Source organism: Coturnix japonica, chromosome 6 (genome assembly GCF_001577835.2).
Source record: "Coturnix japonica isolate 7356 chromosome 6, Coturnix japonica 2.1, whole genome shotgun sequence".
Classification (NCBI taxonomy): Eukaryota; Metazoa; Chordata; class Aves; order Galliformes; family Phasianidae; genus Coturnix; species Coturnix japonica.
In genome coordinates, this window is record NC_029521.1 from 31,044,161 (window position 1) to 31,056,494 (window position 12,334).

The 12,334-nt window shown below is 52.3% G+C and overlaps 1 protein-coding gene across 3 annotated transcripts in view; it reads left to right on the forward strand.

Annotated features, from left to right (window-relative positions):
- Positions 1–125: 125 nt before the first annotated feature.
- The window catches only part of PWWP2B (PWWP domain containing 2B), a 33,857-nt gene continuing 21,648 nt past the window's right edge, over positions 126–12,334 (forward strand). For 2 of the 3 annotated variants that reach the window (XM_015867579.2, XM_015867578.2), the window contains exons 1-2: positions 127–356; positions 2,827–4,444. In XM_015867579.2, the coding sequence (XP_015723065.1) occupies positions 217–356; positions 2,827–4,426 (1,740 nt within the window). In that variant the 5' untranslated portion in view covers positions 127–216 and the 3' untranslated portion in view covers positions 4,427–4,444. Of the gene's footprint in view, positions 357–2,826; positions 4,445–12,334 lie in introns of all 3 variants that reach the window. The other variant, XM_015867580.2, reaches the window with a different exon arrangement.

The following is a 12,334-nucleotide window of genomic DNA, read 5'->3' on the forward strand; positions in this document are numbered from 1 at the left end:
GAGCTCATCATCCCGCTCCGTGAGCTCATCATCCCGCACCGTGAGCTCATCATCCGGCACCGTGAGCTCATCATCCCGCACCGTGAGCTCATCATCCCGCTCCGTGAGCTCATCATCCGGCACCGTGAGCTCATCACCCCGCACCGTGAGCTCATCATCCCGCACCGTGAGCTCATCGCGCGGCGCCACCCGCCGGGGGTGTGGCGTCCCGGCAGCATGGCGGAGCGGGAGGAGGCGCCGCGGGTGGGCGCGTGGCTGCCGGTGCTGGTGGAGCAGGTGGTGAACGACACGCTGGTGGTGACGCTGCGCTGCGGGGAGCGGCGGTTCGCCGGTGTGCTGCTGGACTGCAGCAAGAAGTACGGGGGGATCGGACGGGAAAGGGACGGGACGGGGGGGACGGGACGGGAGCGGAGCGGAACGTGCTGCCGGTGCTGCCGGTGCTGCCGGTGCGCGGCGGGGACAAAGCGGCGCGGTGCTCCCGGGGCCGCCGTCCCGCCACGTGCTGCCGCCGCGGAGCCCCCAGCTGAACCCCCACGGGAGCCCCCCCCCCCCTTACACCCCCGGCCGTGGTGGCCGCACGGTGGCTCCTCGCGTGGCGTTGCCGCTCAGGTGCCCGAACCGTGCGGCGTCCGCTTCTCGCCCCGTCCCCACCCGCCGTTACCCCCGGTGTGAGCCGCAGCCCCGTGCCCTGTCCTTCCCCTCCCCGTGCCCCTGTTCCCCCGGGGTCCCGCCCGTCGCCCCTCGGACGCTCCCCCCCATGGCCGGGCTGAGCGGTGCGCGGTGTAAGGCCGTCGGTACGGTCGTGTTCCGCTGCCCCCCAGCCCTGCGCCACCGCCCGGCCCAGGCGACCCCCGCCCGAGGTGCCCCCCACCCGCCCTGCGGGACACGCTGCCGCCCGCTCCGACACCGCGAGTCGGGGATCGGCGCTGCGGGCGGCACAATGATGGATGCTGCTGCAGCCGAACTGCCGGTGGGTCGTTGTTAATTCGGTACGGGTGGAAACGGACGGACGGTGTTTCCTGCTCCGAGACCGGAGGAAACTCGCCCCACGTGGCCGTGCCCGCCCCGAGCTGGGGGGGATGGGGCAGCCCGGCCCGCAGCTCTCGGTGCCCACCGGCACCTGAGCCCCGTGTGAGCAGCAGCCGGGGCTATGGGGAGCCCGGTGCGGTTTGTGCTCTCATTGCAATAACAGTGAGAGGCTGTGGGGAAGCAGCAGTGGGTTCCTGTAGGGCAGCGTGTTCTGGGACAGCCAAACAGGGTGGTTTTATGGCCTGAAATAACTAAAATTGATAGGCACAGCTCAGGGGATGGCACCGCTTCCCGCTGTCCTATGAACAATGCTGACATCTCTGGCTGCACAAAGTGTGCTGGCTCCATTGGCTGTTATTTGAGAGGCACCTGCCCTCTCAGTTGTCTCCTTGAGGACGAGGCTCAGCTCTGAGGCCACGAACACATTCCCAGTTACACACACAGCCCCTGCAGCCCCCGGTGACACCGACTGCACAGTGCAGCCTTTGGTAAACTCTCTCCTTTGCATCTGGGCACCTCAGTTAATCTTTTATTGCAGCAGGAGAGGAGCAGTGACCTGGTACTGGACTCAGATTGATTCTTCCTTGCGTGCTTTATGTAAGCTTTGCTTTTAAACTTTGGAGTCTTAATGAAGATCAGGTGAGAGAGAGGGTCTGTGACTGAGTGAAGGAGAGCAGAGCTGGGGCTCAGGGCATCACAGTGGGATCCCCATCCCCAGTGGCAGCCCCTCACTGTCCTGCTGGGCAGCGGTGGTCAGAGCCCTCTCTGTGCCACCCCGAGATGTTTCCTGGCAGCCGGAAGGGGAGCAGTGCCTGGTGAGTGCCTGTGTGGCCACAGCGTCTATGACTGAAGCTGCTGCCTCATCTGTGGCTGCTCTGCATTGCTGGGGCTTTTAATGACTCATCTATACCTCATTTCACAAATGGTAAAGAAGCTGAAACACTTAAAGATCCCCACTGAAGGATCTCTGGAAAGGCAGGGCAGTGAGTGATGTCCGTTCTGGTGCAGTGTTTTGGGGTGGATATTTGCTGAAGTGCTGTGCTGGCATTATGCTGCCAGGTGTCAGGCCTCAGCCAGGAGTTCTGGTGCCAGAGATATGAGGTGCAGTTCTGAGCTTTGGTGCCGCAGAGGAATTCCTTATGGCAGTACCTGTGTGTGGTGTGGCACCTCTGCTTGGATGACATGTGCTGAAATGAGGCATTGACCAACAGCGCATTGCTGCCCTTACCTTTGCTCTCCTGAAGCAGCGCCATATTCATCATAATGGTCACATATACAGAGACTAAGGGAGGAGCAGAGCTGCCCCAGTGAGCCCACAGCTGGGAAGCACGAGATGCACAGCAAAGCCAGGTGCTGCAGGTTTGGGTGGGAAGCTGGAAGCCAGGTATGTGGGCACAGTGTGAGTTAGGGCTTTGGGGTCTCCTTTTGGGCTGCACTGCGCGTATGTAGCGCTGCCTTCCTGTGCCTTTACCAGCCTGTTCCCAGATTGTGCAGCTTTGCCTGCTGGAACTTGGAGCAAAACCTCTCTGCAAACAGTGCATGGAAAGCGGTGTTCATCCCGTGCCTCCTCTGGCACAGGAGTAGGGCACCTGTTCTGGATTTTGGATTGGTTACTTCTTTCAGTTGTGGGAATGGTTGCCTTGTCTTAAAAGGGAAAATACACGTTATTAGGATGCGGAAGCTTTCTGTGTGTGTTTTATTTTGCCTTTGTGTAACTAGTGTCTTAGCCGTGCAGCCGACCAGAGCTGCCCCTTGCACCACCCTGACTATCTCCCTCCATGTCTCACCCTGCTGCAGGTCCGGGCTGTTCTGCCTGCCGTCCTCCTTCCCGAAGCCCGAGGATCCTCCTGCTGCTGCCTGTGCCGTTCCTGCTGGTGGGGATCCCTCGCATGGTGAGCCACAGCCGCAGCCCGGGGATGACCAGGTGCCACCATTGCTGCCTGCGCCGCCCGGCAGTCTGCCGCCATACCCACCCTACTTTGAGGGAGCGCCATTCCCGCGCCCGCTGTGGCTGCGGCACACCTACAGCCAGTGGGTCCCGCAGCCGCCGCCGCGGGCCATCAAGAGGACACGGCGGCGTTTGTCACGGAACAGAGACCCGGGGCGGCTGATCATGAGCACCATCAGGCTGCGACCCAGGCAGGTGCTCTGCGAGAAGTGTAAAAATACCCTGAACCCTGAGGATGAGAACACGGCGGGGCAGAACGCAAAGGTGAGGAGGAAGCTGAGCGTGCAGGACAAGGAACAGAAAAAGCACAGTGACTCCGAGTGCGTGGAGAAAAGGAACAAAAGGGAGAAGAGAGAGGAGGACAGGTTTGCCAGGGAGCTGGTGCATCGAACGCCAGTGATCAAAATATCCTACAGCACCCCGCAAGGGAAAGGCGAGGTGGTGAAGATCCCCTCGCGAGTGCACGGTGCAGTGAAGCCGTTCTGTCCCGAACAGCTGTTGCAGAATGGAGAGGAGGAGCGAGAGGAGGTCGGAGATGCTGAGCAATGTCAGGAAACCAAGTGCTGTGTGGACAAGGCAGTGGGCGGCCAGCTTGCTTCCATCCCCAAACTGAAGCTGACGCGGCCGGTGCATCCCAGTGCAGATGTCCCACCTCCAAAGATACGGCTGAAGCCCCATCGTATCAACGACGGTCAGAGTGTTTCTATTTACAAGGCAGAACTTATCGATGAGATAAATGTCCTTCAGAACAGCAGGGAGACGAATCCTGGTGCGTTTTACACCAGTGAATCGACAGACAGAGGTTTGGCTGAGATCTCTTCAGGGAGTTCAGGTGAAGATGATGACTTTAAAAGGTTTCCCCAAAGTAAAGATGGACACAATAACTTGACTTTCCTTATGAATTACCGCAAGAGAAAAGCAGATTCCTCTAGCTTGTCGGTGTGTAGTAATGACAGTCTAGACGAGTCCAAGTCTTCTAGTTCGGAGGTAACATCACCAGAACTGTGTGACTTTTTACCTGGTGATGATGCATCTGTGTCTTCATCTTCAAAAGATGAGCGTAAAATCGTGCCGCCCTTGACGGTCAGGCTGCACACCCAGAGCGTGTCTAAATGCGTCACTGAAGACGGAAGGACTGTAGCGGTGGGGGATGTTGTTTGGGGTAAAATTCATGGATTTCCATGGTGGCCGGCACGTGTTCTTGACATAAACCTTAACCAGAAGGAGAACGGGGAACCTTCGTGGCGAGAAGCCAAAGTTTCGTGGTTTGGTTCTCCAACGACTTCGTTCTTATCTGTTTCAAAACTTTCTCCTTTCTCTGAATTTTTCAAACTGAGATTTAACCGCAAGAAGAAAGGGATGTATCGGAAAGCCATCACAGAGGCTGCAAAGGCAGTGGAGCACCTGACTCCAGAAATAAGAGATCTCTTAACACAGTTTGAGACATAACTGTGCCACCAGTATCAGGTGAGTTCTTGCCGGGCCACTGCTGCCCTCCGAGAAACTTCCATGTCGTTTTTTAACCAACATTCCACTGCTGGCATTTCTTTTCCGATCTCAGCAGTTATTAGACTTAAATGCCTGGGTGTGAGTTGGTGGTAGTTTCAGAGGTGATAGGAGCTGTCAGCTGCACGGCTTTGGGAGGACCGTGGGATCAATGCCCCGAAGCCCAGAGGGGAGCACAAAGCAGCTGACACCTTCAGGAAGGGAGCAGTGTTTGCTTGGTGAGCTGATACAATTGCAGTGGTATGTGAGAGCTGATTTCAGCTGGGATGTGGCGAGTATTGGTGGTAACTCACTTGAGGCAGAACTAATCCTGAAGGGTCAGCGGCCCCAGGCTGTTCTCTGAACTAAAACTCCTGGAGTTGAGGTTATGTTTATCATACCCAGGTCAGGATCACCAACTGCAATTCTTCTGGTCTTCACCTACAGCCTTTTGGAGGACATAAAATTGGGAACATGAAAATGGGAACTAATTATTTTTGATGCTTCTGTACTGTACTTCTGTTGGTTGCAAGTGTGAAGGTGGGTAGGGTAGGACTTCCCTCCACCAAGCAGGCAAAACTTTGTCCTTGATGACAATGCATTGCCTGTAAGGGCTGGGTGTGGTGTGACAGGGGGTGGGATGGCTGTGTGTAACACTGGTGCTGCCCTCAGTGAAATCCATGGGGAAAATTCCATCAACTTGAGTAAGATCTGGAACTGTTTCACAACCTTCCAGTCGTCACTTCCTAGGTAGGACCTCATCTGTGATACTGTTAAGCAAGGGGGTGGATTAGTTTTTAATCTGGAAACCATTACTTATCATTAGGAAGTATCTTGTTGTCAAATGTCTATTTGTTATATAGTGTCCTGTGGTGGATTTCTACTGATTCCTGTGAGCTCTTCGCCGAGTTTTCTTTCTCATGGCAGAAGGACTGTTCATGTGCATGAGCCAGTACTGCTCCTGCTGCAGGCTGCTCACTGTTCTATACCTCAGCAACTGGAATGCAATGGGACTGTGATGGGCAATGCTCCTGTAATCCTGGGGGAAAAAGGATGTTTATACCTCTTTCTCACCATTTGCTTGAGGGTGATGAACTTTGTTATTCCATCCCAGCAAACCTGGTTGGAGTGTGTATTGAGATTGTGGCATGTTTATCTTGTGGGCTCAGGGTTCTGGACAACTGGACAGTCAGTCCAATAAGAACATGTAATGGTAGCAGCAGCATTTAAGCTTCAGTCTTGATCTTGCTGCTTAATTCTATCTAAAAGCTTTATTATATTGAGAGTATTCGGATTGGACTCAAATTTGTTACTAGGTAGATCTGGAGCGTAAATAATCCTTATGCTCAGAAGGTGCTACCTGTGCCAGTCAAAGGATAATGGCCAGAATCCCTGGCTCCTGGATAAACCAATCTGGGGCCATGTCAGCAGGATGGATGCTGTTACCTGTGTAATCCTGTGAGCTCCGCTGTCCTGTAGGCACAAAGCAGAGAGGATGGAGCAGGCCTGTAAACTGAGGGGAAAGAGAAGATAATGAGAATGAGAAGATGATGTGATGTCCATGGTTAGACCATGCCCTTCTTTCCCTGCATGTTGTTTGGCCAAGCCTCCCCGTGCACATACAAATACTTAGAGGCATTTACCATGTACTGCTCTTGTGCTGGCCATCAGCTGGCTTTCTGAGGTTGGTTTCCTGCCTTACTTGTGTCTGAGATGAGCTGCCTGTGTGATGATCTGACAAACAACTGCATTTACACAGAAGAAAATGAGAAAAGCAGAACGAAACAACTTCCTGTGTTCCACGTGTGCCATGTTTGCTCAAGTTCCCTGCCAAGCCCACGTGCTGGGGCTCTGGTACGTCACTTGGATGACAAGTCGTTGGTTCTGAACTTTGCCTTCTATCTAGTTCTCTTCTGCCAGGAGCACTGAATTTTATTGCTTTCCTTGAGTGATCCTGGGGTAGCTCTGCAGTGTTCTCACCAGCTGCGAGCTGCCTGTTCTTTCCTGTATGTTGTAACTTAACTTTTCCCTCCTGTTTGCATTTCCTTAGTCCTAGGACTTGCACACCGACACCTGAGCTACAATGACATGTCAGAAGGCTCTGGTCTTTGACAGGCAGCGCAGCCTTGGATCAGTTACAGTTGTTTCCAGCATGTGTCTGTAATACCACACTTTGCAGCTGGAAAAGTCCACTGTGGTGTGACTTCTCCGGGAGCTGCATGAGGGCCCCTTGCTGTGCCTGGGAGGTGTGCCTGGCACCTGCACTTTGCTCCTTACCATCCCAGGCTCAGCAGAGCTTTGGAGCTGCTGACACATCGTGTTGTGGATCTCTGCTGACATGCAGTGCTGTTCTGTGAGTTGTGCTGGAAAAGACAATGCAAAGCATTCAGGTTATTTGTGAGTGCATAGAAAGCAGCAAGCAATTGGATTTTAAAACAAAGAAAACTTTTGGGGCTGGAAAAGCTGGTGTGATCGCTTTGAGTGTTTATTATTCTGTCCCTATCCTTTTGCAAGGAGTGTACTTTATTAGAACCCTGTCACTGACTATTAAGCCAAGGGTTCTGGAGGAACAGCAGGGGGGCAAGCAGCTCGTAAAAGCCACGTTGTAAGACACTTGCTTTAGAGTGTAGCCAGGAGGAAAACACACACTCAGCATGTTCTCAGGCCTTGGAGCTTCTGCCTTTATAGTCTCTGTGCAGGGCTGCCACCAGCCTGGCACTGTGTGTGCTGCAGAGATGGCTCCTGTTTCACAGCTGAACATGGCTGAGTTTGTACCTGGTGCTGCAGCGCAGATAGATACTGGCTGTGCTGGCTCTGAGGCTGGAGGCCGTTGTTAACAGCAGTGCCTGAAAGCAGTGACAGCATCAGATCAGGTGGCCTCACTGGCCTGGGCCTCCCTGCTGGCCATCAGGTCCCATGTTCCCTGGGGTGAGAGCCAGCACTTGGCTCAGCCTTTACTTGGGGCTGCTCCTACTGCAGAGCCTGGAAGGGTGAGTGCCTGGGAGTGTGGAGGGCATTGGCTTTATCTGTCCTTAGGAATGCCCTTCAGTGCCCTCCCAAGTCCCAGCTGTGTGCTGTGTGCTCCCCTGCCTTCTGTGGGATGTTGCAGGAGGATGGTTCAGGCTCAGGTCTGGCCCTGCTATTCCCCTACTATTGCTTGGGGAAAAAAATGAAAGCCAGAAGAAACTGAGGCTGAAATACGGTGTGGAAGAGACTGAGCTCAGCACCATCTGTCTGGAGTGATAACTGTGAGGCTTTTACAGACCGTGTGTTGTCCTCAGCCCAGTTCAGGGCTGGGATTTGTCTCCAGAGGCAGCAGATGTGGTCAGAAGGGCTTTGTGGGGAGTGGGGAGGCGGCAGCTGGGTGCTGGGGATGCATTTCTCAGCAGCCTGCACTGTGGGACATGCCTGGGATCCAAGCCCTCGTGCTGTGGCACTGCGGGCTGACTGCGCTCCGTAGCTGATGCTCTCCTGAGAACAGGGCACTCTCTTGGACGGCTGCATTTGCTTTCTGCTCAATTTTTTGATAACATCGTATTTGAACTTCATATTTAGTCCTGCAGCTGCATAAACTTCAAGTTCCTAGAGCTAAACAATTGCTCTTCTGTTATCTTTCACAATGATTGAAAAGGCAGCTTATCTCTGGTTTTATACAGACAGCTCTTTAATAGTAAAGCTCTTCATAAAAACTGCTTGTAGGCTTTTGTGTATATCTCTATATGGACCAAGCTTACAGTATGTGTATCCATTTTTCTTTTCCAGTCTGGAATGTTCTTTATTCCCCCTCACCCCCAGGGATGCTGTGGCTGTGATCCCATTAATGTTAAAAAACTGCCTTTTTGAGGATTTTAGTTTTACTGCTATTAGCTAATAGACCCTCCGCATCCATCCATGCAGCCATTTGTCAGCAAAGCGCCCTGCTACTACATACAGCAGGAATCAAAGCTTATTGCCTGCTTGCTATATATAGTAAGCTCTAATGTAAAATTTGGAACGTTGGGTTGTGACTTCACCTTCAAAGATGTTCAGGGCTCTGTATCTGCATGCAGCCAGTGCTGCTTGCCAGCAGTTCTCAGAGCAACATAAATCACTCTTCTTTTTCCTTTGCCTCCTCTCTGCTCTACCAGTGGCACCAGGAAGGTTATATAACTGCATATAAAGCTGTGCTGATTGCTGTGGTAGCTGCAGTTCTGAAAACACCTACTTGGTCACGTGGAACATTTCAGCCCAGATGAGGAGTGCTCAGGATTTTTCTTGGCCTGGTTTCTGGATGGTTCAGTCAACTAAAACCAAGCACCCTGCTTAATTACTGCCTCTCAAAGCTCTTCCTTCAGACAGCTTGGAGTCAGCGCTGTGCACACTGACACAAAGTGGGAGAACAAGTCTGGAGCAGTCTGTGCTGCATAGCTCTGTGCTGCACACCTCGGGGGCTGCAGCTGCACCTCTGGCAGCTTGTGACCACTGCTGCTGCATTTGCAGACCTCTGGATCTGAGTTTGTGCCACCTTTTGCCACTTTAGTGCCCTAGGCGTGTGGTTTGGAGTTGCTGGTAGCCATACGTTGTGCTATTTCTAACTGCATGCAGACTGCACAGATGCCCAAGAATGTGATCTGCTTACGTGAGCTGTAGCTTCAGCTGCCAAAGGAGATTTGTGTAAACTGAAGGGCTTAGCAGCTCTCCTTGGGAGGACAGCAAGATCCTCTGCTGAGCAGTGGGGACCTCTGAGTGCCATGGACATATTGAGCATGCAGTGGGAGGCTGAGGAGCAGCAGAGGGCTGGGTGGCCTCCTGCAGCCCTGCTCTGCTTTGAGCAGTGGAGTTTCTGTCCTCATCCCTAACCTGTATGCATTTACTCATTTTGTTTGTTAAAGTTGCACTGTTGCTGGCTTCCCTTTTTCCCAGGGCGAGGTGGGCAGATGGGATCTCAGGCACAGGGCGTCTGAAGCGCAGCTTAGAGGTGAGCGCTGGGCAGCAGGTGGGTGCAGTCCTTGCAGAGGCTGCTGTTCTGCCTCAGTTCATCCTCTGTCTGTTGCAGTTAGGCAGATGTTTGCAAAGTTCTGAGCACCCTCAGGTCTCTCCAATAGAAAGACTGATTTGTGCCATGAAGGAATGGGGGACATTTGGGAAAGGGAGTATGTTGTAGAGAGAAGGGTACTGGTTCCTCTGAAGGAGAGAAGATTAAGGTCTCTCCAGTAGCCATACATTGTTAATGCCATGTGAAGGTGCTTGGCCCATGAGGCTGGGTGACACAATGGGCTGGCAGAGGTACTTCCCATTTCAGTGCTTTCCCACATTGTGCCAGCTGCCTTTCATTATCCATGTAACCATCTCTGGTTGGTGTGTGTGTCTTTCTGGAAGAAAGGCAGAAGGGAAGAGTGGGATATATTTTAATGAAGGCTTTTCTTTTTCATTAAGTTGAATCTTTTCTGAAGGAATGAATGCTCCAAACCAGTGTACCAGGTCCTGTTTCATCTGCATTAGATTTTCACTGTTGTAGGATCAGACAACCTTTTTCTTTTTGTGATGTGTGTACATTATGTACTTTCTGCTGTTGAAGAAATGAATTGTAGCCAAATTACCGGTTTAATTTCCTTTATGAATGCTGACTTGCTCTGTTTTGATCCAAGCCAATAATTTGAGCCTTCATGCAGAAAGCCCCAGACCTGCTGTTGTTTCTCCCCAGAGCTGCTGGGATGGTGGATTTGGTGCAGAGATGGGCAGCAGTGGGAGGGATGCTTGTGAGCTGCCCTGTGCCTGGACTTCTCAAAGGAGCCCTTGAGGGCAGCTGGGTGCTATACCTGCAGCTCTGGAGCCTGGCTTCCTCTGATCCACTGCCCAAGCCCTCCTTGCAATCATGGCCCCTCACAGCAGTGCCACAGAGGATGTCTGGGCAGGCTGCCCCTCTATGAACACGGAGCCTGTCACAGGCTGGGGCTGGCGCTGCTGTGTGGGGTCTCAGCTCCCTGCAGCAGGATAAGGCCAGGTAAGCTCCACTCTGCCCCACACCCTGTGCTTCCAAGGAGGCAGCCAGGCCACCATCGGGGTGCTGGGGATGGAGGGAAACACTGTGTGTCCCAGCATGGTCAGGGTCCCCACGTGCACCATCAGGATGCACTAATCTCAATTCAGTTTTGAATAAAATCAAATCAGAGATGAACCAGCTTTTTGCACCCTGCTGCAGCTGTTGAACCTGTAGTTGAGAGAAGCCTTCTTGGATCCCAAACTGCATCTTTTTGATGGTGGATAAGCTCTTGGTTTCAGGAGAGCTTTCTTTTGTTGTACAGTTTAGCACAACTGCAGATCATACCAATGCCCTGAGTCAGTCACCCTGTTACTCATACTTGTGCCAAGCTGCAGCAGTGTCCTGAATGCAGCCCATAAGGTACTGCTCTGTCACAAACCTTATTTTAAACACAAGCCTCTGAAGGTTTCCAGGGGCACAGTGGGAGGCTATGGATGGCAGTCAGTGTGTTGCTGCTGTAGAATGGGTGTTAGCTCTGTGCAGGGGGTCGCTGAGGCAGGACACCTGAGCTGGGCCAGCACTGGAGCTTTGTGACCCTGCTTGGCACTGCCCTGTGCTGTGACACCTCTGTCCTCCAAGTATTAGCCTGAGATCACAGGGTGTTTGCCTGCCCTGAGGGCTTGTTACTGCCTCCTCAACAATGGAATGCAGAGTTTCTCTCTAGACAAAATATTCTCCATCCATAATCCGTCTCTGAAGATTCAGCTTCTTGCAGAACACGTCTGAGGGATATTCGACCAAGTCTGTAGACTTTGAAAGTTAATAAAAATGCACAGAAGGGGATACGACTTTGTCATGACACACCTCAGTTTCTCAGGAGTGGGATAATTCTGCTGAAAGCCAAAGGAGCTCATGGAATGTGATTGCAGCCCTCTGAAATACAGCTCTTGGGGTTGATGTTCATGGTGCATTAAATCAGATCTTTGAAGTCTTAAACGAGTGTGCAATATTCAGAATCCTTCTGGGTGACGAGGCTGTGCAAACCGGTGTCTCTTTTGGTTCCATGCCTGTAGAGGAGGAATCGGTGCGTTTTCAGCTGCGGTGGAAATGTGATCATCTTTCTGTGTTTGGCATTGGCGTTCTTGGTTTAATTGTGTTCTGTACTTACAAGTCACAAATGTCAGCTGTGAAGGGCTTTTGAGTGTCTCTGATTTTTTGCTTCCCAGCATTAATCCTGTTTGCCTGCGTGTCTGTGGCTTTGACTCGGCCTCTCTGGTTGATTTGGCACAGACATGTGTTAGGACTGATCTGTCTCTAACCGATTTCCTTTTGAAGTATGTTGCAGAGATGCTTTTGCACTTGAGAAGTGCAGGTGTGAGTCCCTTTGCCGTTTTTCTTTTAATTCATTCATAAGTTGTTCTAAGTTTCATGAAGCTGTTTCATGTCTCTTCTGGCTTCTCCACATGGAGACAAATGGATGTGCCCTTTAGAGTTTAACTGACTCGCAGCACCAGGGCAAGTGCACGTTGCGTGTAGGACTGCAGGTGAGGTACAGAGAGCTGTAGATTTGGGCTGTTCTCTTTGGTAATCCTTTTCTGTGACGTGCCCATCGCTCTCCAGCAGGTTTTCCTCTGGGAGCCTGTCATCTGCCATTTGGAGAGGCTGCTATTTAGTGAGAGTGCCAAAGGGCCTCAAGTCAAGTGCGAAGCAAACTTCATTTCCACTTGGTATCTTTATCTCAGAGTGTATTTAGCATTTCTAAACCTAAAAGGAGCATCTCACATACTCTTAGTGCCTTAATACTCTTCAGAAATGCTTCAGTGTGCTTGGTCATGTCCAGCTGTCCAAGGCGCTGGGTGACCCGAGGGGTCTGCAGCTCTGCAGTAGCATTGCATTGTCATGGAGCCTGG